Here is a 25,351-nt window from a genome sequence, read left to right as displayed (position 1 = left end):
TGGCTTCTCAGCCTCAATCCGGAACTTTCTACCTAACCTCGCCCCTGCTCTGTAAACCTCTCCGTGCTGCGTGTCCTGGTCTCTAAATAGCGACTCTGAGATATCCTTTCGCCTGCCTCCCAGTGGGGTGGCCACTAGAGTGCATCAAGCATTAAGGCGCGGCTCAATGTTTACCGTTAACCTCCACGCTGCAAGAAGGCACGAATGAACTGCTTTGCCGAAGCAGATGAAGGGCCTTTATTAGTTCAAGAGAGCTAAGATATGTTCTCCCTCCCTTTGTGGAATTTCAAGATATAAAAATCTGTCAGTTTTTTTGAGTGGGGGGGGGGCGATCGGAGAGGGGGGGTGGATCTGTGGTATCTGATTGTTTCCAGCTCAGTTAATTATTCTCCATTTGGAATTCTCATGGCTTTTACATTGTGGATTGAATCATATATAAAAACTTGCCAGCTTATCAAATATGTTACTTGCTATTCCAAATGTTAGACTACTGTAATCAGCACTTGACCCATCTGTCATGCGGTTTACAGTATCAGCACAGCAAACATAACAATAGCTGCCCCTTCGAGGCAGGCACGGGGTCCTCTCGGCCTACAATGTGCCGCTCTCTCACGAGTGCCTCATTAACCTTGGACCGGCTCCTTTCTAATAGTTCTGGCTTACAAAGCAATCTGTCTAGTGGAGAGGGACTTACTCCAATGCCAAGTTTGCTTCTTGGTTTGTGTGAATTTTAAACTGAGGAAATGAGTTTTATGGTCCGTTGATAGGAAATAGGACTCTAGGGATGTAAATCACAATTTTTTTTTAAAAAGGTTGAGAAATGATGCCTATCATCTTTGGGCAGAATCATCTATTCAAAGCAAAAGTGGATGAGATTCTTTTCTTGCTGAACCAGTTCCCCGTTTTGAACGTAGGATGGAGGGGTGGGATGGGGAGGGGGAAAAGCTCTGCTCATTTCCAATGGAAATTGTTTGTTTGGTAAGACTGTGTGTAAACAGAACTTGGACAAATCCGTTTTAAATGACTGTCATTGAAAGGAAAGCGATGACTGAGCCTTTTACCCAGGGGTAAAAAAAAAAGCAGTGCTCCATATTTAAAATGGAGTTTAAATCTGGTGTTCCACCTACAGCTCTGCTAAAGTTAGGCACAGCTCTGGTGCCAGCATCCTGAGTCTGTCCTTCAGAGGATGTGTGGTACCTGAGTGTGCAGTTCTCATGGAAACTCCTTACTCATTCTCTCCCCGAGGACTCAACCTGTGCAGAGAAACACTGCAGCTGCTGGTTCCTAACTACCGACGAGCCCCCAGGTTGATCTGTAACCTGCGAGGCAGCAGATTCGTGGGTTTGATGAGACATTGGGAAAGGGAATCCCTTCTGCCAACTGTCTGTCCGGAATTCTGACAGGGAGGTTTGCCGCCCCCAGCCCCACCCCCTTCTCTTCACAGAGCAAAACAAAAACATCATACCTTGGTTTCCAATTTCATTTACCCAATTACCATGGCTCGTGTTTACACAATTAAATCTGCTTGGCTCCCAGAGAGAGCGAGAAAGAGAGAGTTACATGTGATTGCAGAAAAACCAAGGGAGAATTCCTTGGCATGCTCTGCGAAGCCCGGGAAGGTCTGTATACAGGAGCGAGGGGCAGTCTAGCCCTCACCTACCGTGAACGGCTCCTTTTCCTGTCCCGGAAACCTCACGTAAGAGAGGGATCTGAGTGATGGGAAGTCCACTTTGCCCCCGATTCCAGCCTGCCAGTGTGTTGGGGGAGATGCCAGTGCTTGTAGAATGCTTTGCATAAAAATAACTCACCTGAAGGACTTTCCTTGCTACGACTTAGGGTGGGGGTGGATAAAAGCCAGAAAAGGGCTGGAACAGCTAATCGGCGCTTTTATGCTTTCCAGAGTATCCCAAACGCAGAATCCAAACTCACTGCCATCGAGTCAATGCTGACTCCATAGCAAGCTCAGAGGAGAGCTCAGAGCTGCCCCCGTGAGTTTCTGAGACTGTCGCTGTTTATGGGAGTGGAAAGCCCCATTTTCTCCTGAGGAACGGTTGGTGGTTTTGAATTGCTGACTTTGCAGTTTGCAGCCACCAAGACTTCTCAGAGTATCCAGTATGCCTAAAACAATGGCTATCTGGGCTGATGATCCACAGGCTTGAAATTCTGCTGGATGGACTTAATGGGATGGTCTGTAATCTCTAGTTGAGCTACTGGCATCTCCAGGCTCTCATTTAGAAGGTTGAGGCACATACAGAGGAATCTGGGATCATTCTCTCTGCACTTTCCATTGGAACCCTCTGCGGGCCCGGGGGGTGGGGGTCTGTCCTGTCCCTTTTCTCTCCAAAATATCTCTTGATTTTATCACCTTGGTAATGGAGCAAAGTTCTGAGTCTCCCGCAGAGGGGGTGGACGAATGACTCCTGTCTCACTATCCTCACTTAAACAGCCGGGAAGTTTCCCAGCAAGGCCAACGCCTGTCCTGCTCAGCAGGGTACTCTGTGTGCAGCAGTCTCTGGGAGCCACACCCCTGCTCCGGAACCCCAGTGCTTTTATAACCAAGGCCCATGTCCTCTGTCCACACCTCTACTTGAGCCTTTGGGGCCTGTTGTCAGCTGCCCGCCAGTTGGCTGATGAGCCGTGGTGACCCCTGCAAAACGGGACTGGCCTCTTGTGGCCCCAGGTTTGTGTGGCCTAATTTCTGGGAGAGATCGCCAGGCCTTCCTTTACAGTCCATCCTACCTGGGAGGTCTGCTGAAATAGTCTCAGCAACACACAGCCCACCATCTACAGATAGCTTGGAGACGATGCCAAGGAGCGCTGGCTGGGAATAGAACCCAGATCCCCAACGTGGAAGAGAAGAATTCTACACTGGCCCGCCAGTGCACACAGGGAATTCTCAGAAATCCTATGTTTTCTTCTGCTATAAGAGACACTAGCTTCCTAGTTATTGGCTTGTGGCATATTTTAAATATACCCATTCTTCCTTTTAAGATTTTTCTGAATGATTTGTTCTTTTTTTTAGAATGTGTAGGTGAAGTACTGGTCGACACCAGAATTTGGGCCTGGAATCCCTGATTTATGGATCATTTAATTAAAAAGGTCTTGTGTGATATGTAGACCAATGGACCGGGTCTCCCCTGGGGTGGCGCCCCTCCCTGCTTCCTTGAGGGAACATGCAGGGTGGCTGGCTTGGCAGTATGTGCTGGGGGGCTGTAAACCTGATTGCTCCTTTCTCTCCTTTGATGCGCCCTGGCCTTTAGACACAGAACAGAATCTACTTTCTTTCTGATGGGCCTTCTTCTGCTCTGGAAAGCTTCTGCCAGCTGGGCACAATGAAAGCCGCCCATTCTTTGCCAAACTCAGGGAGCCCCCAACTACCCAGAGGAAGACATTTCGATGAAAAGAGGTGGGCACTGATTGGTTCTGAGAAAGGAATGCTCTGTCTTTTCGGTGGTCTTTCTATATTAGAAATTGTAGGCACATTAAACGTAATCTGCTGAATAAATGGGCACTGTCCAAATGTCCACCGATGCCAGCTGATAAGGCTGCATGATGGGAAGAGACAAAAGAATCCTGGTCCTTTCTGGTTTGGAGAAGGTCATGGATGACAGCAAGAGCCCAATGTCCATTGGCAGAGTCTCCACGTGGATTCAGCCTCTGGTGAATCCCCTCCCACCACTGCACAGGGATGGGAATGGCCATGCGAGCAGACAGAATGCATTGGAAAGTGGACTAAGGCAGACGTAGGTCGGTTAAAAGTTAGCTCCTTGAGTTGACAGCATTGATGATTGTATAGCCCACCCAATGGGATAGAACAACAGAACTGCATGGGAAGGGGGGGGGTATATATTAGAATGAGAAAAATATGTCAATACTTTTGAAAAAAGTTAACCCCTTATCATTTGTTCTTCCTTTTGACCCATTTTAAGCTTGCTCTGTTTCTTATTATTTTCTGCTTTCTTTTTGAATGATGTTTACCTGTTTTATCGTATTATTATTATTTTGTATATTTCTCTTTATATGAAATCCAGGATAGGTAAATAGATAGAGCCAGTAACTGGATTAATAGGTTCTTAGGGTAATGGTGGGGGTGGAAGGGGGGGATGGGGAGCTAATAATAGTGAGTACAAGAAAATGACCTACATTGATAATGGTGATGATTGTACAACTCTTTTTAAGATATTTAAACCATTGAATTGTATGGCATCTGAATTATATTTCAATACAACTGTTAAAAATTTAAAAAAAAATCATGGTTCCGAATTCAAACCGACTGGGCTCTTATTCTAATGGAGACAGTTACATATCCTCTCAGAATCTCAGCTCCTCATCTGTAACAGTGGGAATCATAAAACCTTCTCTTTGGGTACAAAGTAAAGAGGCAAAAAGATGATTCTTAGCACAGTGCCTGGTTCCATAGGTGGGTTATCTCTGTCTGCTTCTATCTATCTATCTATCTATCTATCTATCTATCTATCTATCTATCTATCTATCTATCTATCTATCTATCCATCTATCCATCTATCTATTCATCTATCTATCTATCCATCTATCCATCTATCTATCTAGCTGCAAATACTTGGCATGTTTTAAGAGTTTATCTCAAATTCCACTGGAATCAGTACGATGCTCAGGAAATTATGCAAGTATTTAGCCAAGAACCGAGGCAGAATGGCAGTCATCGTGTAGAGTTTCTCAGAGATTTCTGGGTTCAGAATGTGTGACAATTTACATGGAAATGTATTTAAAATAAAAGAATTCATTCGCAGGAGTCACAGCTTTTCTTTCCTAGAGTAGCAGCCTTTTGCATCTTTTTTTTTGCTACTGTAATTAAATGGAACATTTAATTACTAATAATGCCACTAGACAGAAAGCATAAGTCCACAAAAAATGCCATCTGCAGAGCTCTGTCGAGACTCGATGCACAGCCTGGGCAAAGGTTGTCTGTATTTCAGGCCCCAGCATCCTGGCCTATTCTGGTTTGCACATGGACCTCTGGGGGTGCCCGGCTACCTCCATTCCGTCTGCAGACCCACCCATGGACTGTTTCTCTGTGCCCTTTCAGGAAACTGGGAAATGAGGGAGGGGGTAGGAAGAAATGTCTTGAGGGCAGGGAAGATGTAATTATGATTATGATTGAGATTGAGATTGGATATGCCTAGCAGGGACGTTGGACATACTGAACTTCAAACCCACCTTAAACCTTAAGTTTTAGGTTCAGTTTCACTTTTATTTCTCCTCCTCCGGCAACTCTCCTCATTGTTGCCAAGGGGACCTTCTTAGCCTGCAAATCATTAGGCCGTCTCCTTTCATAAAGAGTCTTTCATGGCTGTTACTTTTTGAGGCATGAATTGTGGACATTTTTCCCCTTGGAAAAATCCATAAACATGCCAAAGTTGGCATAAATTGCAGGTAAAGAACCCCTGGATTATAGGATGCAGTCTGAACTCTCTACTTCTAGGACATAGATCTTTGAGATCTCCCCTGGCCACCTGCAGCATGGCTTGCCGCCATCATTTCCCCTTATTGTGCAGCTACTTTGAGCTGCACGCCAGCCAAGAGTGTGGCTAAGATTCTAGCTCCATGTCTCACCATATTACATGTAAGCTATTTTCACCTCTCTGTGCCTCAGTTTCCTCATCTCTAAAATGGAAGTAATAATTGCATCTACCTTACAAAGGATTGTGTACATTAAGGGAGCCCATACATTAAAAAAAAAACCAAAACCAAGGATCTGACTTGGCACAGACTATGCATTCAACAAACACTGGCCGTTTCTGTCAATTAACTAGTTTGATATCTCTTCTCATACATATATATGATCCCCTCACTCCAGAAGACCTTTCCAACTTCCCAACTTCTGCTCCCCTTCATGGGCTCTAGCTCCCCTTTCAAGATTCAGCTCAAGCTGCGGCACTTGTGTGAGGACTTTCAGCTCCCGAACAATGGCCCATCCCTCTTGCCTTTAACGCTATCAGTTTGTCTTGCAGTAGACGGAGTTTGTATCTTAGACATGTACATCTCTGCTTCATAAGGGCAGCAGCTGCATTGCTACTGTTTGCATATTTCCTGGTTTTTAAACCAGTGCCTGGCGCATGGGAGGTCCCCACTAAGAACTGAGTAAATGAATGATTGATTGATTGAATGAATAAATACCTCTCTATCAGGAAGAAAAATCCACCTCTGACTTGAACACAAGGTGTGCCTCTTCAAATACTTATTGCTAGTTTGGGCTTGGCATTTGCTCCACAATGCCTTCTGCCTTGATCTGAAATAGGCTCACCCTCCTGTTATTTTTGCTTAAGTGACAGTCATCTTTTGAGATCCTTTAGATTTTTTAAAAAATTGGTCAATATTATATCTTTATTAAAATTTTATCATATCTTTATTAAAATTTTAAGCCCTTCTTCTTCAAAGCACACTCAGAAGTTCTGGAACCAAACAAGAAGAAACCCTTTCAAAGCCAGAGGCCTTTCTGGTAACTTTGATCTCATGGAACTTCCGGTAACTTGGGGCTCACCCCTCCTGCCTCATCACATGAGACACACAAGAACAACACGGACACAACTCTCCTCTGTCTTGGCCGATACACACTCGTCAAAGAACACACATTTCTCAATAGGGGAGAAAACGGGGGAGGGGGTGGGGGAGAGAAGTGAACAACAGAAAAGAAAGATTCCTTTGGGTCAGTAACTTTTAAAAAACAAAACAAAAAACATATGGGGCCAAATCACTGGAATCCTGAAACCAAAAATGAAGTGGGGCTCCGGAGCACACCGAAACTCTGCTCCTGCAAAGCTTAGGCCTTTACAGAGGTTCTGCTCATTCCAGGCCAATATCCGATGGGCAGGAGACCTAGTTAGACAGCACAAATTAACTCCTTAAGTATCATTGCAACTCCACCTCAGTCTCGGGGAGTACACACCTTAAGGAGCTATTAAATAACAGAACGACAGAAACAAAACACTAAAGATAACTCAACAGTCCTGATAGGGTAGAAGGCATGTACAATTGGTTCACCTGCGTCCTTCTGATTCTCTATATGAAAGAGAGAGCACAACAGGGAGAGAAGAGAGAGAGAAACAAGAACACATATGCAGAATTAATGAGCAAGTGGACCACAATGCCCCCCACTTATGTGTGATACAAGATATCGAGAAAAACAAAAAAGGTTGCCCGTGGGTCCCCACCACCCGAAGTGTGGGGGGGCAGCCAAAAAAGGCTCCTTCCCAGAGGTGGAAAATGCTGCACAAATAGAAAATTAGTAAAATCAAGTTTAATGTGAAATCAAGCTATGAAACATACATGAACTCTCCAAGTGACAATTAAGTCATATGTTCTAGCCAGCGCTTCGAGGACAAGGACAGGTCAAAGTCTCCGAGAGAACAAGGGAAAGCATCCCTGCTTGAGAAAGGAAGGACAGGCGGCCACAAGACCTGATTTTCATGGAGGATGGACCTCCGTGGCGGGATCTCATAGCCATAATCGGTTCTGATGTCTTAAACATGGAAAAGAAGGGCGGGGCTTTGCCCCAAATGTCCGTGATCTGACACCTCACGCATTGTCCCCCGGCCTAGCTGCTACCTGTGGATTGTGTACCAGTGACAAGCACTTTACAAATTGGGGTTTACACACAAGCAAAGTAAAAATGCATTCAGGTCACGGACAGAGAAGAACTGAAAAACTGACAGACAAATCGGAGTTTATCACAAACAAATGGCTTAATTGTCTAACCTGTTTTAGGCTGATACAAAGTGACTGGACTTCTCACACTGGGTTTTCACAGACAGAACCAACAGACAAGCCAATGCTAAAAAACTTGAAGCAAGGAGAGTGAGTTGGTTTGGATCTGGATTTTCTTGAAATAATGGAAACAGAAAGAGTGAGGGCAGCATGGCGAGGGGGTGGTAGGTACTCACGAATGGTTAAATCCATCACTTGGGAGGCCAAGCAGAAGACAGGATGCTCATACATTTCTCTCTTTTTCCCTATAAAAGAGGATTTGGGCATGCAAGAGGCTTAGGTCAGAGGTAAAGAGGTTAAAGGTCATAGGTCAGAGGAAAACGTTACATTAGCTCAAAGGAAAATAGCCACAGAGTATTTTGGGGTTGACACAGGATAAAAGAAAAAGGAGTTCCAAAGCTGGAGCTCTACTGGATTAACCATTCAGCATGCCGTGAGTCACGAGAGGTTGTGACCATGACTTTACACGTCTCTTTAGAATTGTTTGCAAGAATACAATGACCGAAACCATCATGAGTAAAGGGAAACAGAATTTTATCGATTTAAGGCTCCAAGATACTAAGGGTTTCAGACTTTAGTATCTAAGGCTCTTGAGGTATTTCTTCATAAACATAGTCTCCAGCAATATTACCACAACTTCTTTCCAACATTCTCAGGCAACTCAGCTGTCAATGTCACAGAAGGGACTCGAATGGCAGGGTGGAAGGTCTCTTTCCCACGGGAAGGATTGGGACCTTGTAAAAGAAAGTTGTCTGGTAGTAATCTCTTTAAAGCTGCAACGCCTCAGCCTAGGGTGGACTATGTTCATGAAAGAAAACCTGGTACATGCAGCCAGAGGATGTTGGGTTGTCTCAACAAACAATCCCAGCATGCTTTGAAATTGGTGTCACAGCCACTTTTGCAGAGGTAACATCAAAACGTGGCTGAGCCAATCACGGACAAGGAAGGAGAGAAGCGGAAGAGAGCAGGTAGTGTGGAATGAGGTACTTCTCTGAAAAGAGAGTTGGAAAAAAAGGATTGGTTTCTTCAAAGAATCCCCAGACCTAAAAGTCACAGTGCAAAAGATAATTAACACAACCAAGAAGAATTGAGGCACAAAAGGAAATTACAGGCTAGCTGATCTACTTTGGAAATGAATGCATTTTTACTTACAGATCTTAAGTTTGTGTTTTGGCTTTGTTTTGGATATATTTATCGGAAAGAAGAGAGCAGATCTTACCAGACCCCCAAGGCAGCAGCCATGGTGACCGAACATTTCATCATGATCCCAGCCCATGTCTGTCTGGCCTTGCCTAGAATCACCAGGTACCCAGTTGACTTTACCAAACGCAACCAATTACTGCGTCCTGGGAAGGTGACTGCCGCAACAATGATTGACTAATATCGCCCTTTCCCGCTCTGCTTGTTCCTCTGGGGTTTTTTTGTCACTCATTACCAAGTCAAGAGTTGATAAACATCCTTTTAGTGCCCAATTCTTAAGTGTTTCTCCCTGGATGCATAACAATGAATTCATTACCACTGGTACACAATTTGCATTGTCAGACAGACAAATTTGTAAAAGGGAGGACATGTAATGTACAGAACACTGCTAATTTTACCCGGTCATAACCTGATTCTCTAAGGAAATGGGGTCTGTGGCAAGGTAAGTGATGGGGCTTGATTGGCTAGGTTTTGTCTTGTGTTTTGTTTGTTTTGCTCATCGTGTGCAGAGGGGCCGGCCATGTGCATTCGTGAGAGTTAGTCAGAAGCGAGTTTCACGTGTGAGAGACCATTGGATTCCAGAACACGACACATTGTGAGAGTTTTGCACACAGGACTGCCACATGGATATGCACTTACACCACTGGTCAAGTTGGGTGTGGCTTGCAAATCACCCTCTAGCAGCCAATAAGGTAACAATGAAAAGTGATTAATACCTTTGTGAACATCTAGGTCTCAAAGAACCACCTCTTCTCAAGTAGAGTTTATTCAAAGGGCCTTTTGGATAACTACTGGGTCATCAGTTCCCACTTCCCTAAAACTTGAGAGGGCAGTATAAAAACCCATCAGAAAAGGGAGAGAGAGAGACTTCCCCAAGGTTAGCATGATAAGAACAAACGAGATCGAGATTCAATCCTGGACCCACCAGACATGGCATTTGCCACCAACCTGCCATCGAGTTGGAAATACTATCAGAAGGTATACTGTGTTCAAGGAACTGGGAAGAGTTAAGCAGAACCCCAGTGCTGCTTTGTTGAAGTCTTGCTTTCTTATCGGTGCTACCAGTCATGGATAACAAACAGTTCCATTCTTTGCCCGTCCCCCCACCCCCCGCCCATTTAAACAAAGGTAGCAAGCGTACAGAACCCTTTCCATACATTGACTGCCGGCCACCACAGACTCTCCGAAGAAATTTAATCTGATAACGTCCTATATGCAATATTCTTCTCCCCACAAAGATCCTTTCCCGAACCCCTGTTCTTTAATTTATTGGTGTGAAAAAAGTGCTTTCTGGTTTCCATTTCACTTCACACACTCAGATGGACCCAGCTCCGGTGCCCGTCAGAAATGAGAGAGACTTCCCCAGGGAGGCGTATTCAAAACTGGGCACAGAAGGAAGCCTTACCTTCGATTTTGGCATACTCTGACAGTCGAGAGTAGTTGACTAAAGCAGCTTGCTCTAGACATTTACGGATGACTGTTTTTACCTCCTCCTGTGGAACTGGGGTAACAATATCTTTCATCAGAACCTTCAGGCAGGGGGGAAAACAACAGGATTAATCAGAAGAGTCACACAAATGCATGGCTCATGCATATTTCTCAGAGCGTCAAGTTTAACACAGGCGGTAGGTAAAGGCTTCCTTGTGACGTCACACTGATTCAGAGCCACTGTGAATGAGAGAGACTGCCAGAATGCAGTGCATGTCCAGCCTGGCAAAGCCCAGTCCCCTATAAGGGTGAGAGGCCGGTCTTCAATCTACCCAACTGCTTGGGAGTAGGGAGGGTCCTAGCTGGAATTTTGGCAATTGCCTCACTCTCCCTCTGGCATAGGATGGACTGTGAACGAATCCTTAAGAAATGACAAACTAGATCGTTGAACCACAACATTTCATTACAATTATGACCATGGGTCCGTAGATACGCAACCTGCCTCTTGCATCCATTCTTACCCTTTCCAAGAGTGAGAGCGTAGCTTTTAAAGCACCTTCCGGTCGGCCAAATGGAAAGCAATACCTACAAAAGACAAGAGTCTTCAGGTTACCCAAATCTACTCCCTGCCGTGTAAAACATGCTGCCATTCGCTTCCTACAGCAACTCTCTCCAAGGAATGGGCGCTGCCTTTTCATTTGGCCACACTGTGTCACGTCGATGTGTATTCACACCACACACGCGTGGAGATAGTCCATGGGTGTGTGCGAATTGGGAGTCTGCACATGTCTGCAACAGAAAGGGCTATTTAGAGGAATGGCATAAGGTTCTGTTTGGACTTCTATTGTGAAGGAGAACCATTGTTAACCCGAATCGGACCTTGCTTCTTATTATAGATACCAGCATTAAAACATACTGGTTAACACAGGCTGAAATTCACATGTGCTTAAATCTTCTAAGGATGACAATATAAAGCCGAGGAGTGCACTTATAGCCAATTCCCGATTCCTTGCTTGCGGTTCATAATTGCTATCAGACCTTTTGTAACTGACAAAGCACCTTACATATAGGTCATGGACTACAGTGTAGTGTAATTCAGGAAAATGTAAAGCAACGCAACACAATGTAACAAATGGGTGAACCACCAAGCTTCTCCAGGAGGATTTTACTGGCACAGACAGACTACGGCAGGCACGCTTGGGCTCTGCTAACTGTTCCAAGCTGACCCTATGCTTTCAGGGTACTGCTCCTCCAGGGAACCCAGGGAACCACAAAGCCTGCTTAAATTCAACTATCTGCTTCTTTCACTTGCCTGCTGGCCCCCTTTGGGCTAGTTACTTAACAGTCCTGAACCTTAGCCTACTCCTGTTTAACTGTGGATTCTAATAACTATAGTTATGAACAATTTTAAAAACTCATTAATGTCGCATCTGCTTCTAGTCCTGTGGGTGGCACATGAACTGCAGAGTCAGCAGTCCAAAGCCACCCCCCACTCTGGGTGACAGAGAGGCCTTCTGCTCCTGTAAAGAACTGCAGTCTCGGAAGCCCACTGTTCGGTTCCACTCTGTCCTGTAGGGTCACTGTGAATCCGAGTCGACTTGATGACAGTGAGTTTAGTGTTTGAGTTACTCTTTACTTTGGAGACCTAGTGGCTTTGTTGGATTACCACTGGATTGCTAACTGCAAGGTTAGTGATTCAAATCCACCAGCCACCCCGCAGGAAACAAGACGAGGCCATCTGCCTTCACAAGGATTTACAGCATCAGAAATCCTCCACCGGGTCACTGTGAGTTGACTTGGTGGTAGTTGGTTTGTTTTTGGTACTATTACTCTGGTGACAGTTGTTGCTGTGTGTCACTGACTGACTCTGACTCACAGGGACCCTAATGAGGCCGAGCGGTTGACAGTTTCCTACATGTATTCAGAGCAGAGAGTTTTCAGTTCTGAGAGCGATTGGTGAGTTCTAGCTGCAGACACACCAGGGAGCAGCTGAGCACTTCAGCATTGCACCACTGGGACTCCAGTGTAACACCCCCATGCACCCCATGAGTCCATTTCGACTCATAGTGATCCTACACGGAGCTTCTGAATCCGTAAATCTTTATAGGCAGAGACAGCCTAGTCTTTTCCCCTTGGCATGGCAAGTAGGTTTGAACCAGAGACCTTTGGGTTAGCAGTCCACTGCCTAACCCCTAGCACCACCAGGATTTCTTGGCTGTGGCAGACCAGCTCTGTGATCTGACGGCTGTCTGTAGCTTAGGCTGATCCAGGGCTCTTCCTCCACCTAGCCAGCTAGTGCTATTTCTGAGAAGGAAGGTCATGGAGAAGGTGAAGACCCCCCCATGGGTCCCACTGCCATCCTGCCCTTTTCATGGTGATTTGGTTCATGGGTATTTAAAACCATTTTATTCAAGGAGCAGTAAAAACCAAAAACCAAACTCACGGCCATTGAGTCTGTGCTGACTCATGGTGACCCTATAGGACAGGAGAACCGCCCCTGTGAGTTTCTGACACTGAACTCTTTATGGGAGTAGAAAGCCCTGTATTTCTTCTGAAGAGCTGCCAGGTGGTTCCAAACTGCTGACCTTGCAGTTAGTAGCCCCATGAGTATCCACTACACCGCCAGGGCTCCTCAGGGAATCAGAAGGAGCTTCAGATGCAGCTGATGAACAAGGCCAGTTTGCACAAGGAAGGGTTTTTGTGGGTTTTTTTTAGTGTAAATTAAGAAAGCAAAATCTATTGCTATCTGTTGAACCTTGTCCCCTTGCTCTGTTTCCATTGTTGATACCTAAATGTCATTGTGGCTCCAATATATTTACAGCTTTGGAGAAAAAAGATCTTTATTTGTCCCTCCCCGCCTCCAACCTTCTGATAAGCCCCAAAACATAAGTCCTTACCTAAAATGTGTAATCTGATTTTCCAACAGAACCCGCAGTCTCTCTTTGATTTCTTCAAAACGTTCTTTTTCTTCAACAGTCACGGTTCCAATTCCGTCAGGCCTGAACGAAGATATGCCATGAAATGACAGGTACTCAAATGCTGATACTACCAAATCCAACCTCTAGCAAGATGAGATGATCCATTTAGAAGAAATGGTGACAATGATCGGTGTGACCTCAAAGGAAGTCCCACTATTCAGAGTTGGCTACTAAAGGGGTACGCATTTGTCTGCTTGGGGAATAACAGTTTGGAGACATTTGATAGCAGGGTGCTTACGCATTGCGCTCTTAGCCACCAGGTCAACAGTTTGAAACTACCAGTCACCCCTTGGGAGAAAGGGTGGTTTTCTACTTCAGTGAAGAGTTAGTCTTGGAAAACCACCGAGGCAGTTCTATCCTGGCCTGAGAGGGCCACGACGAGTCAGAAATGACTTGATGGCAGTGAGTTTTGTTTGCGTTTGAGTCTCATTTATTGTAAAATGGTGATATGCACAAACTGGTGGCTTGCAGGTTAAATCTAGCTTCCAGTTTGGTTCTGGTTTGCCTTGCAGATTCTTACAAAACTTGAATGAATTGCCAATATTTTATGAAAAACCTGAAAGCAAACCAAACCCACTCTTGTCAATTCTGACTCACAGAGGAGCAGGACTACCCCACAGGACCCCCATGGCTGAAATCTTGGCACATCTTTCTCCCAAGGAGCAGCTGACGAGTTCGAACCACCGACTCTTTGGTTGGTCACTGAGCACTTCAACCACGGCGCGACCAGAGAACTTTACCCTTTATGAACAGGGACATTGTGATTTCTGCTTTCTCTGGAAAAAACAGACGAGCTGACATTAATTGGCAAGAGCTGGTAGTTTCTTTCTTACCTGGGGCAGGCACTCGCCTGGCCCACCCACATCTCGGATTTCTATCATCTCTCTCTTCCTCCTGTAGGGATCTGACTTTGTGAAGCCCGAATGAAGTACACAAGTTACTACGGAAACCAGGTGCCTTGTAAGTGCGCACCTTATTGGTTGTTGGCCATTCTCCAATGACTCGGTTTCTAGAGTGCACTTATAGATGTTCAGACTCACTGAAGAACTCGATGCGTTAGCTGACAAACACCCACAGAGGTTTTTACAGTCTTCTCCAACTGTCGTGCCCTTGCAGGAATATGTGAATTTCAGTTTCATCACAGGACCCTCATTCTTTGGACACACCATCCATTTGACACAATTTCCTCTATGTTGTTATGAGCCATTCAGGGTGAGAAGTATAGAGGGACGTTGCATATTTATAGCCCAAATTAATCTGTGCCAAATTAGGCAAAGGTAATCTGACCCAGGTGAGATTTCAGCTTCTCAGATCCCACACTGACTTGTTTGGACTACTGGCTGAGCCAGTTTGCGGAATGGTATGTCTATGAAGCGTCATTGGAACACCCTTCAGTTTGCAAATGCAAATCATCTCAAGACCAAACGGCATAAATTGGGAAAACCCTGTATATTGGGCCGGTCCGACTGCACAAAAGACTTGGCAAATGATTGTCATGTACTTCCTGTTAGGAGTGAATTGGTCACTTCCCTTCTCTTTAATGCGAATGCCCTATTTTGCTGAACAGAAAGTACCCAACAAACAGCCCCGTGTGCCTTCCCCGCTTACACAGGGCCCTGGGTTCAAGGAAGGAGACCCGTAAAATGGCAGCTATCAGGAGAGCTGTTGGAATTTAAGAACGCCCCCTTAGCCTCATGTTTGCTGGCAAAAACTTGTTAATTTACAAAAATTATTTTAAAAATTAAAACAAAAATACATATGAAATGTTCATGGGTCTGTTAGTAAAACCTCAGGGTCAATTCATCGGCCCCCACCAAGTACATGCGAGCCTTTCTGTGGTGAACTTCTTGCACCTTCCTGTAGTGGCGGCTTCTGGGTTTGCTTTACACCCGGGCAGTCTGCTAAAGCTCACATTTAGACAACTGGCATGTGTCCCTCAGTTTGGGGGGTGGGGTGGGGAGGAGCCATTTTATGCATTCCGGTTTTCAGGAGGGAATCGACACTCAGAAAACTGCCATTACCTAGAATTTACAGTATAGGGGAAATCATGGATCCGTATAACCTGGGCGATCCACAGATAACCTGCAGCCATTCTCAGGAGGCAAGCTCCCTCGTTGATAACACGAAGGAAGCTTTGAGATTTGCCTTTGAGATGATAAAAACAGTCTTTGCTGAGTATTGAGTGTGTCCCCAGCCTTCTCAGTAATGTACCTAGTGTCACAATGTTATAAATGTGAAACTCTATTGCGTTTCTTTTCCCCTTTCTTCCCCTTTGTTCTGACCTCTGTAATTATCCACGGCATCAGATGGCATCTTCCACTTCCTTGCTAACCTCTCCTTGGATTATTTTCTAAACCTCATTAATCTTGCTATTTAAAGGCAGAAGAGTAAACTATTACAGAATTATTTTTATAGACTCTTCTCAAATTTGCTTCTCAATCGCTATGTCATGTGACTGCTTTTGTCTTAAAATAAACAAGACAAACTAAACTTGATATAAGGTACTAGTCAAGAGTTCATCAACAACAACAGGTGATAAAAATGAGTCACAAGGAATGCGACTGCCAGAATTCTTCTGTTATTTTGCACACTGAGAAGAAAATGTTGCAGAAAACCCAATTTGTTGGAGGTCGCAGGTGGTAATGGCATCAGTCAAAATGATCTCTTGATTGGTTCAGAAAATTCCCCCATCTTTCCCCCATTGACGCCAATCATTTGTTGCTGTTAGTCGCACAGGTTTAGGCAGACAGAGCTCGATGGAACCAGAGATGGAAACACCCTGCTAAAACATTTTCCCCGAATCAAGACAACCCTTCCAGAACAGTGCTTCTCAAAATGCAGTATGCCCCTGAGTTGTCCTGAGGGTGTGTGAAAATCCAGGTTTTGGAGAGCCCCCCTAAATCCCCCCCCAGTTTTTGATTCAGTAGGTCTGGGCCTGAGAATCTGCATTTCTTTTTTTTTTTTTCATCCCCCCTCCCCCCCCGAGAATCTGCATGTCTAACATGTTCTCTGGTGTTGGTTTGGGGACTACACCTTCAGAAGCAGTGCTTCAGAGCCAGGTGAGTGGCTCTTTCATGGGCAGAAAGGGGATAATTAGCCCCAAGTCCCCAAATGCAGTCAGACTGGAGAGAAACTGAAACCAGAGGGCTTCCTCTATGGTCCAATCATGGAACGGCCAGCATCTTCCGAAGGTGGCTGCTACCCTGTTGCCAAGGTGCGTTGCAAGTCATGCTGTTTGCACAGTAGATAGTACACCTGTATTAATGTCTCTTAGAAGCATGCTTTTGTATTTTTCTGGAAACATTTGGGGGTGATTCCATAATTGTCATGAAATTGTATTATTTCTTTCTTTGCACTTTCAACACTTATGGTATCACAGAGGATAAGGCAAGAAGAGGGGGGAAGCTGGGCTTCAGACTTAGAGCCAGACAATGCGAGGCTGAGATGTAGCTTTACTTAGCACACATGTCTAAGACCCCGAATCCCTTGCCCACACTTGTCCTGAGCAGTGCACATTCCGTCCCCGCTGTGACTTGGTCTCTGAGCAGCCGTTTCCTCTTTTGAGCAGCACCTGGATTTCCTTGGGAGGAATTAGCTCCGCTGCACCGTGAGCATTCTTTCAGGGAGGCACATCCAGAAACCGCCTCTCCTATTAATACTCAAGTGCTTCTTGGAGCCCACTCCTGCCTTGGACGGCCACTGCACAGCTGTGCTTGACTGTGACCACATCCTCCTGTTGAGTAAGTGATGCAAAGATGGAAGAAACAGGGGCAACGTGTCGATCCCAGGAGATGTGGCCCAACTACTGTCTTACGAAGTCAGTTCTCAATCTGACTGCACCTGAGAATTGGACTGTGGGTATGATGTAGATGCGGATCCAGTATATTTGGAAGTGCATGTTCTCAGCAGGAAGGCGAACTACTACCAGCTGGTTTGAAGCTTCACAAAGGTCGTGCCACCGATGCTCTGATTCAATTCATCTGCAGTGGGGCCTAGTGGCTTTTGTTTTTAAAATGTATATTTCTTTTATGTCTATCAGTTTTTTTAAGTGTAATTGTAATTTACTTGTAAAGATATATCCACTATAACAACATTGCATTTTCACATGCAATTCAGTGGTTTTAATTATATAAATTGTGTTGTATAATCATCACCAATGTCAAGTTATTACCATAAAACGAAACATTGCTTTCTAAACAATGTTTCCTCTTTAGCTCCCCTTCCTCTCCTCCCCCTCACAACCTCTCGTGAATGTTGGCCTCTACACATTTGCCTATTCTAGATAGCTGAGAGGTCATACAATATTTGCCCTTTTCGGATTGGCTTATTTAAATCAGGACACTGCTCTCATAGTTCATTCATGGTGTAGGCTGGGTCAGGGCTTCATTGCTATTTGTGGATGAGTCATAAATATTCCACTACATGCATGCACCACCGTTGGTATATTCACTCATCTGTTGATGAACATACAGGGTTTTTTGGGTTGTTGTTGTTGTTGTTGTTTAAGCTTTCTGGTTTACTCCAATGAGCAGTTTAGGGCTCAGACACTACTGCATTGGCCTTGCTTTGTGAGCCATCCATTGTTGCCTTGGGGACGCTGGTGGCAGAGTGGCTGTGTTAGGTGCTAACCTCTACATCAGTAGACCAACCACCAGCCCCTCTGAGACAGAAAGATGAGACTTTTTATCCCCATAAAGATTTACGAGGGGGTCCCCCAAAATCCCCGGAATGTTTTTCAAAGCTAAGTACTTCCCCATTATTGTTTTTTTCCCCCACCTCATCTACATTGTCATATCAATGTCCTTTCATGTCCCTTCTCATTCATGAAAACACAGAAGTCACCTGGAGCAAGGTCAGTGAGTCAGGTGTGTGTGCAAGTTAGGCATGCTTGTTTTTTTTTTGCCCCAAACTCGTGCACTGAGATGGCTGCATGAGCAGGTGCATTGACATGGTGGCAAAACCAGTCCCCTATTTGCCACAAATCAGGCCTTTTTTGTTGTGCTGTTATTCTGTCTTTTCAAAACCTCTAAATAGAAAGTCTGTTAACCTCTTGATTAACAGACTGACCTGGTGGAATTAAATCTAAATGCACTATGAGTTGGCATTTTTGTCTGTTCAGGAAGTTGCCAGACATCCATAATGAGGCTTATCATCAATCAACATTTTACCTTTTTTGAAATAAGAAAACCACTTTTGCACTTGTGTTTTTCCCATAGCTTTGCCCTTGTAAGCTGGGTTCAACATCACAAAACTTTCTGCGCCATTTTCCCCGGGCAGGAAACAAAACTTCACAGATGCATGTAGTTCTCTTAAATTGCCCATCACAAAAACGAGGTTCAAATGAAACTGCTTTTGCGAAAAAATTCACTGTGACCAGAGAGAACCTTCCCAGGTGACACCACTGGGTGCACTAACTCAAGAGTGAGTTGCTCGATGCTGGCCTTCTGGGAAAACCGCATACTACGAAAGCTCTGCCTAGTGGGGCTTGCTTCCAGGTGTTTTTTTTTTTTGGGGGGGGTACCCTTCATATAGTCTCAGAAACCCACAGGGGGCAGTTCTACTCTGTCTAATAGGGTCGCTTGGAGTTGGGATTGATTTGATGGCAGTGAGTTTGCTTTGTTTGAAGAGTGGCCTTCATTGCAGCGTTCCCTGATTTTCCTTAGAGGTTCCCACCATTATCCCAGTGAATCCCTATTTGCTAAGATTACCCAGGGTTACGTCACACGCATCCCTCCTTCCAAACCCACACTCCCAAATGTTAGCAGATGAACCAGTGCCCGTGAATCTAGCTTTAGAACCACGGAAGCATAAAGGACCACCAGGAAACGCAGTCTTCAGTCTCTGGTTCCACCCAACTGTGCACTGGCTAACAACTCACTTCTTGTATATCATGGTCCCCAAACTCGAGACAATATGCAGGTCAAGCGCAGTCATTTTTGGAGCCTCGTTGAAAGGGGGACGCTTTCCCACCTGCGGGCCATCCACGGAGCCAGAAGCGGGTCTCTCCAGCCACGGCAGACTATATTGCATGTGACACGGCAGGCATCTCTGGAATCCACCTTTCAAGTTTTCGGCAAGCCATTTTCTCACTGTCCTTCACAAAGTTGACATTTTCAGCAGCATGATAGGAAGGATGTCACGTCGGCTGCTCTTCAAGTTCTTGTCACAGTGGTTAGCACCAGTTCTGTCATCTCCACTCTCCTCACAGCCTCCCATCTTGAGCCATGTCACAAACAATAATGCCTCTGGAATGGTATCTTCCTTTGCTTCCCCCTTCTTTTGTTAAACGGAAACGACCAGAGCCCAGCAGCCTACCCTCTGTCGGACCTGCTCAGAAGGCTAATTGTTCTCCCTTTCCCCAACATGCTTCTGAGCTAGAGCTTATTAATGACTGTGATTGTATGGTTGACCCAATAGGATTAAGTATGAGGCTTTTAATGAGAAACATTTTATTTTGATATTAGAAGTGAGGTGCGAATGATCAAGTCCAAGAATTCAAGCTGTAATGCGGGTGTCGCCCCCCCCCCGTGTGTGTGTGTGTGTGTAGTAAGCTTATCTCTTTGGAGGTCTTTCGATTGTCATGGTCCGCTCAGGTGAGCATGCCGTTTCCTGGCATTTAATTACCCTGCCGGGATGGTCTCCACATTCTGAGGCAAGCTGGGTCTGAAAACTCTCATTTGAAAGGTAAGATGTCTGTTCAAGAAGGTCAGGTTGCTAAATTAATCTTTAGCTTACAATGACGGATGCGTTCCGATACAGCGTCTATTTGGTGATTAAGGGCAGACTCCAGGTGTAAAAAGAAATGTAGGAATTCAAGCAACCGAGGAAAAGAGTCGCTGGTCCCTCTTTCTTCAGAGAGCCAGCTTTAAGCCTCCAATCACCACCAACAAGGGATAAAACTCCAGCTGAAGAGAGAATATAGTTTCATATCCAAATGCAAATGTCCACATATGCTGGTGCAGGCACTGTAAACATGATATATTCTCCCTCTCCAAATGGATGGATGCCTGCAGACCACATTATGGATCCATGAAAATGTCCTTAAACAAGCGCGATCACTGAATCCTTTTGCTACTGAAATGCTCCAGCCCAGAAACACAGCCACGAGAGCTTAAAGGGGCAGGGTGGCTGGAACATTCAGTAGCTGCTCCTAGTCATGACTGCTCCCTAAATGGACCCCTTAGACCAAACACCCTCTCTTAAACTGCCCCCCCCCTTTTATTTTAGTGGACATCTCTAAGTAACTCTTTTTCCTTACAAGTTTCAGAAGGGTCGGCTGAATTTAATTTTAGCACCAATATTTTCCTTTGTCTTCTTTGTGCAGTTAACAGGCACACACTGAAGATAGCATCGGGGCATTGCCCTCTCCAAAGGGGACATCCCTGCCTGCTCATCTAGATGGCCTGTCCAATCTCTCCGTTAATTATAAATTATAATGAGGGCTCTGCCATCCCTTGGTCACCGCTTCATTCTGAAAGCCCATCCTCTCCCCTTCCCCCCTCCCTCCAGCTCATGCCCTTGTCTAATTGTGCCCTGACGCCCCAGGGGTCAGGCATGCTGCTAAAACAAATCTATCAATGCGTTCATTTCAAAGATCGGAGGCAACAACATACAGTTTCTACAACATCAGATATATCAGCGCTGCTTCACAAAGTGTCATAGAAGAAGCAACAGCACACGGTTTTTTAACGACATTATAAATGTGTAGCTTCTTGGGGTTGACTGCTAGGCAATCTCCAGGAGAGGTTTGAAGAGAGCAAAACTTAATTTTCTGCCTTGCTTACTGTTTTTGTAAATATGTAGTTAGAGCGCAACAAGATCGGGAAGTGTCATTCAGTCTGTTATAAGGGTAAGAATGACTGAGACATCTCCCCTGACTGAACAAAGAAGATAGAGGCGATTGGTGAGCAAATCAAAGAGCCCTGGGTTTAGGCCTGGTGCTGAAGGGTGCAAGGCCCATCAGAAGCTTAGAAACACCACAGAGAAGCATATATCCCCACAGAAGGACAGGATTTCAAACTTAGGCCCCATAGACTTTTCTCTTCAAAGATTAAGAGAAGAAGCGTTGTGGGTTTCTCTATTTCTAGACCCAGACACAGGCTAATTAAACCTCAGCTTACACTGTGAGCCCAGATCTATAGACTTCTGAATGTTCAGTCTGGTAATAGACGATGCAGCCTTTTGGTATCATACCACTTTAAAGGGGTCTGACATCTGAAAATGTTTGGTTTCTTGTACCAGTGAATTCTCTGACCATACGATGGTGACACTGTAGGGATTTTAGAAGAATAATATACCTTTCTTGATGGTCTGTCATGGGCAAGTGAGACTGTACCATGGGGTTGGCTAACTCACTGAATTTCAGAAGGTCTTTGAGTCAGGGTATCTGCTGTTCTCATGGGACAAGTTTCCTTTCGGAAGCGAGTTACATTTACATGAGTTTTAAGTTAACAGGTAAACTCTAAGGAGAATTTCTCCTCGGATCTTTTAGATGGTGACTTTTATCTGGAAGGTGCTGCTAGGTAGTCATTCACAAAGAAAAACAAACAAACAAACCAGTATGGGGTGTTGGCTGAACATGGGGTCCCAACATTGGCAGCAAGGACACAGTCAGCCTGACAATTATAGACACCCACGGGAGGATAAAGAGACGGGGATGGTAGTGGCAAAGGAGAGCGAAAGAAATGGATGGACTTGATGGACATTTGAGCACGAGAGGGCCTGGCTATTGAACAGGTGCAATTGGCTGAGGAAGAGGGATGAATCATGGATGGCTTCTCAGGATCTGTCCTGAGCACCTGTTCACTACCTGTGGGACCTCGAGAGAGGAGCAGAGGGGAAGAGTGAGCTGCATTTGGCTGTCCAGGTGACTTAAACCAGTTACCAGAGATCACATGGTCTCTGCTCACAGGCAGCACTTTGGCTCCAAATGCACGTCCCCAAAGAGTTGTTGGACATATTTTCAGAGATATTTAGGATGTGTGCCCTCTTCCATTTGCTAGCAGACTCATTCCTCTATGCAGTTTACTTTGGATTGGGGAGGTTGACATTATGGATTTGTTCACTGCTGATACAATGTACTATGAATGCAGGCCATATGTGAAGAGCGGCACTGGCATTCAAGAAATGTTAAATAATAATGTAAATGAGAAAAGTTTCCAACCCAGTAATACAGAGATCCAAGGAACACTGATGCAACGTGCAGTCATCAGAGCTGTTTGATTGCCTTGTCACTGTGGGACAGTGACCAAAGTGATGCTAATCTAAATGTCATCTAGAGAGGAGACGAAAAATATTATGGTGAGAATTAGGAGCCAATTTAAAAATGAGAAGATAAAGCGCTTTACATCTGTGGGTTTTATGAGCGGCAAATGCACCAGCTGAACACACTGACACTATTCTTTTTCTTTCCTCCTCCCTTTTTGAGAAAATGGATTCTCTTTTAAAGGGCTGGTGGAAACAAATGCCCCCGCCGCCCGGTTAGGTGTGCTCCTCAAACTTTGCTACAGATTAGCATGGTTCCAGGAGATAGTAAATTCCTGACGCTTACATAGCTCACAGATTAATTAAACCCAAGTCTCTGTGGGTAGGGCTCAGGCAGCAGTGCTTTTTGGTGATTCCCATGGAAGCCAAGTGTGACAACCCAGGCCTCCAATAAATGTCATGTGAAGGCCAAACCCCTAGAAGTGCCTCTGGAGAAGTTATTAAAAGGACAGAAGCCTGGGCTCCATCGAAGGCTTGCAGAATCCAATGATTTTAGAATGGGATCTAGTATTCTCCATTTAAAAGCAAAACCAAACCAAACAAACCCTCCCCAGGGTATGTATAGGTACTCTGAGTCACGTGGGTAGCTTGAAGCCCCCAGCTGCTCCTCCAGAGAAAGCTGAGGCTTTGTGCTCCCATCCAGAGTCTCAGCCTTGGAATCCCACAGGAGCCGTTCTTCCCTGTCCTACCAGGTCCCCAGGGGGAGGTGGGGAGGGAATGTGTGAACCACTACACATGTCCAAAACCCACGGTGGCAACTCTCAGCCCTTTAGGCACAGAATAAGTCTGTATGAATAAAAACAGATTTAAAAAATCACGGGAGAGGGTTAATTTGAGCCTATTAGCTGGGAGTTTGCTTTAAAATCAGGGTTTTCTTGGTAGTATTGATTTTGGGGGGCAGAGAATTCCTTGTTGCAGAGGGGCATCCTGTGCCTTGTAGGCTGGTTACCAACACCCCGGTCTCTATCCACTAGCTACACAAAGCACAGCTCCTCTACTCTCAGGATATGAATACACGTGTCTAGACATTGCCAAAGGTCCTCTGGTGAGGGAGGATCATGCTTGGTTGAAGACCACTGCTCTGAAAAATGCCAATATATAGCTGGTTCCATATTCTCCATTTCTTGGAACGATCCATAGCAACCGTCTTCCTGGTAGGCAAGATATATCTATGAGTGACTAGAACAGTGGTTCTTGACCTGTGGGTCGTGACCCCTTTGGGGGTAGATTAATGACCCTTTCACAGGGGTTGCCCAATCCCTAATGGTAGCAAAATTACAGTTATGAAGTAGCAATGAAAATGATTTTATGGTTGGGGGGTGGGGTCACCACCACATGAGGAACTGTATGAAAGGGTCCCGGGATTAGGAAGATTGAGAACCACTGGGTTAGAATGTTTTGGATTCATGTAGACATAGCTTGTTACAGAGATGCAGCACAGAATTCCCGAGTAGGGGGAGGCACCTCAGTGGTTACCAATCATCTCCAGCTGCAAGAGTGCAGGACGGGGGGCTGCTGAGTTAACAGTGGTGTGTGCTTAGTAGCTTCTCATCTAATTATAAGCTGGTAGCGGATGACAATGGAATGGACTCCATTGCTAGTTTAATTTCAGAAAAAGGAAATTCCATTTATAAGCATCCTGATCTTCTTAATCTGGACCAACTAATAGATAACAACTCCATATACAAATGATCTTCCTGCTGTAGAAGGAGGTTATGAAAAAAAATTCCTTGCACCTCTCTCTCAATCCCCTTGTACAAGAAGGCTGTTACTTAGCGCTCTCCTCTGTGGTGACCTTAACTCTAGATTTTGGCTTTCTCCTCATGACCATAGTTACCAGGTGAGCTGAATTGATTTGACGCCATTCTCTGACTCCACATTAACAAAGGTGTAATTGAATTGGGGGATTTCTATTTCATCTCACCTGAAAATGTTGAAATACAGCAAACCTCTGGGTTTGCATCCCACCCCATAGAATAAGTGCTAACACTGGGTAGATAGTAGGGCAGCATTCTTACAAATGCAAGCTCTCCAGTCCGAATAGTCATCAAATCAGAATCAGACATTTATTGTCTAGGAGGCATTGGGAAGTGATTGACGTTATTTGAGCCTCGAGATCCTCATCAGTTGGATGACGGTAATAAAAGCACTTATCTCATAGGAATGAAGTAGAATAAAGAGAAAAGTATGTAAACTGCATGTCACACAGTTCCTGGCCTATAGCAAGCATTTTTTCAAAGGGCAGGGATTCAATTTAATTTAAATTGATTTTAACCTTATTTATGAAACCTAGTAGTTGGGCTATTTCAGTCCTGGCTGTAACCCATAGAAAAGTTGAGAGGTTGAAGGGATATTGTAGGTGCTGTAGTTCAAGCTGTGTGTTTTTTCTGATGAGGAGACACAGAGAGGGGATCTGATACTCCTATGTGTATGCCGAATAGACTTGGACTCCGGTCTTCAGCATCTATGGACAAGGATGACGTCATGAACAGAATGATGCCATTTAACTTTACACTCAGTTTCTACATCTGTGAAATGGCTGTAAAATAGCTAACCTGAATCCATGCTAGCAAATGAGATCAAATATGCTCGAATATACTTCGCAAACTGCAGGATGCGACACCCCTGATTATGGGCAAAAACATGCCATGCAAACAAAAGCTCGCGGAGTATAGACGAGCCTCTCACAGTAGCCTTTGCGATCCGTTTGGGGACTTCGTCCCCGTAGAGGACGAGGT

General features: G+C 45.0%; 1 protein-coding gene across 2 annotated transcripts in view; it reads right to left on the bottom strand.

Moving 5' to 3' along the window:
• CADPS (calcium dependent secretion activator) overlaps positions 1-25,351 on the bottom strand; it is a 534,502-nt gene that overhangs the window by 120,586 nt on the left and 388,565 nt on the right. The window contains exons 14-17 of one of the 2 annotated variants that reach the window (XM_075549950.1): positions 13,269-13,370; positions 10,893-10,956; positions 10,349-10,472; positions 7,920-7,988 (exon numbers count right to left, since the gene is read on the bottom strand). In XM_075549950.1, coding sequence (XP_075406065.1) covers positions 7,920-7,988; positions 10,349-10,472; positions 10,893-10,956; positions 13,269-13,370 — 359 coding nt within the window. The remainder of the gene's footprint in view (positions 1-7,919; positions 7,989-10,348; positions 10,473-10,892; positions 10,957-13,268; positions 13,371-25,351) is intronic. The other variant, XM_075549951.1, reaches the window with a different exon arrangement.

This window comes from Tenrec ecaudatus, chromosome 5, assembly GCF_050624435.1.
Source record: "Tenrec ecaudatus isolate mTenEca1 chromosome 5, mTenEca1.hap1, whole genome shotgun sequence".
NCBI classification, from domain to species: domain Eukaryota; kingdom Metazoa; phylum Chordata; class Mammalia; order Afrosoricida; family Tenrecidae; genus Tenrec; species Tenrec ecaudatus.
This window is presented reverse-complemented; position numbering and strand designations above follow the sequence as displayed.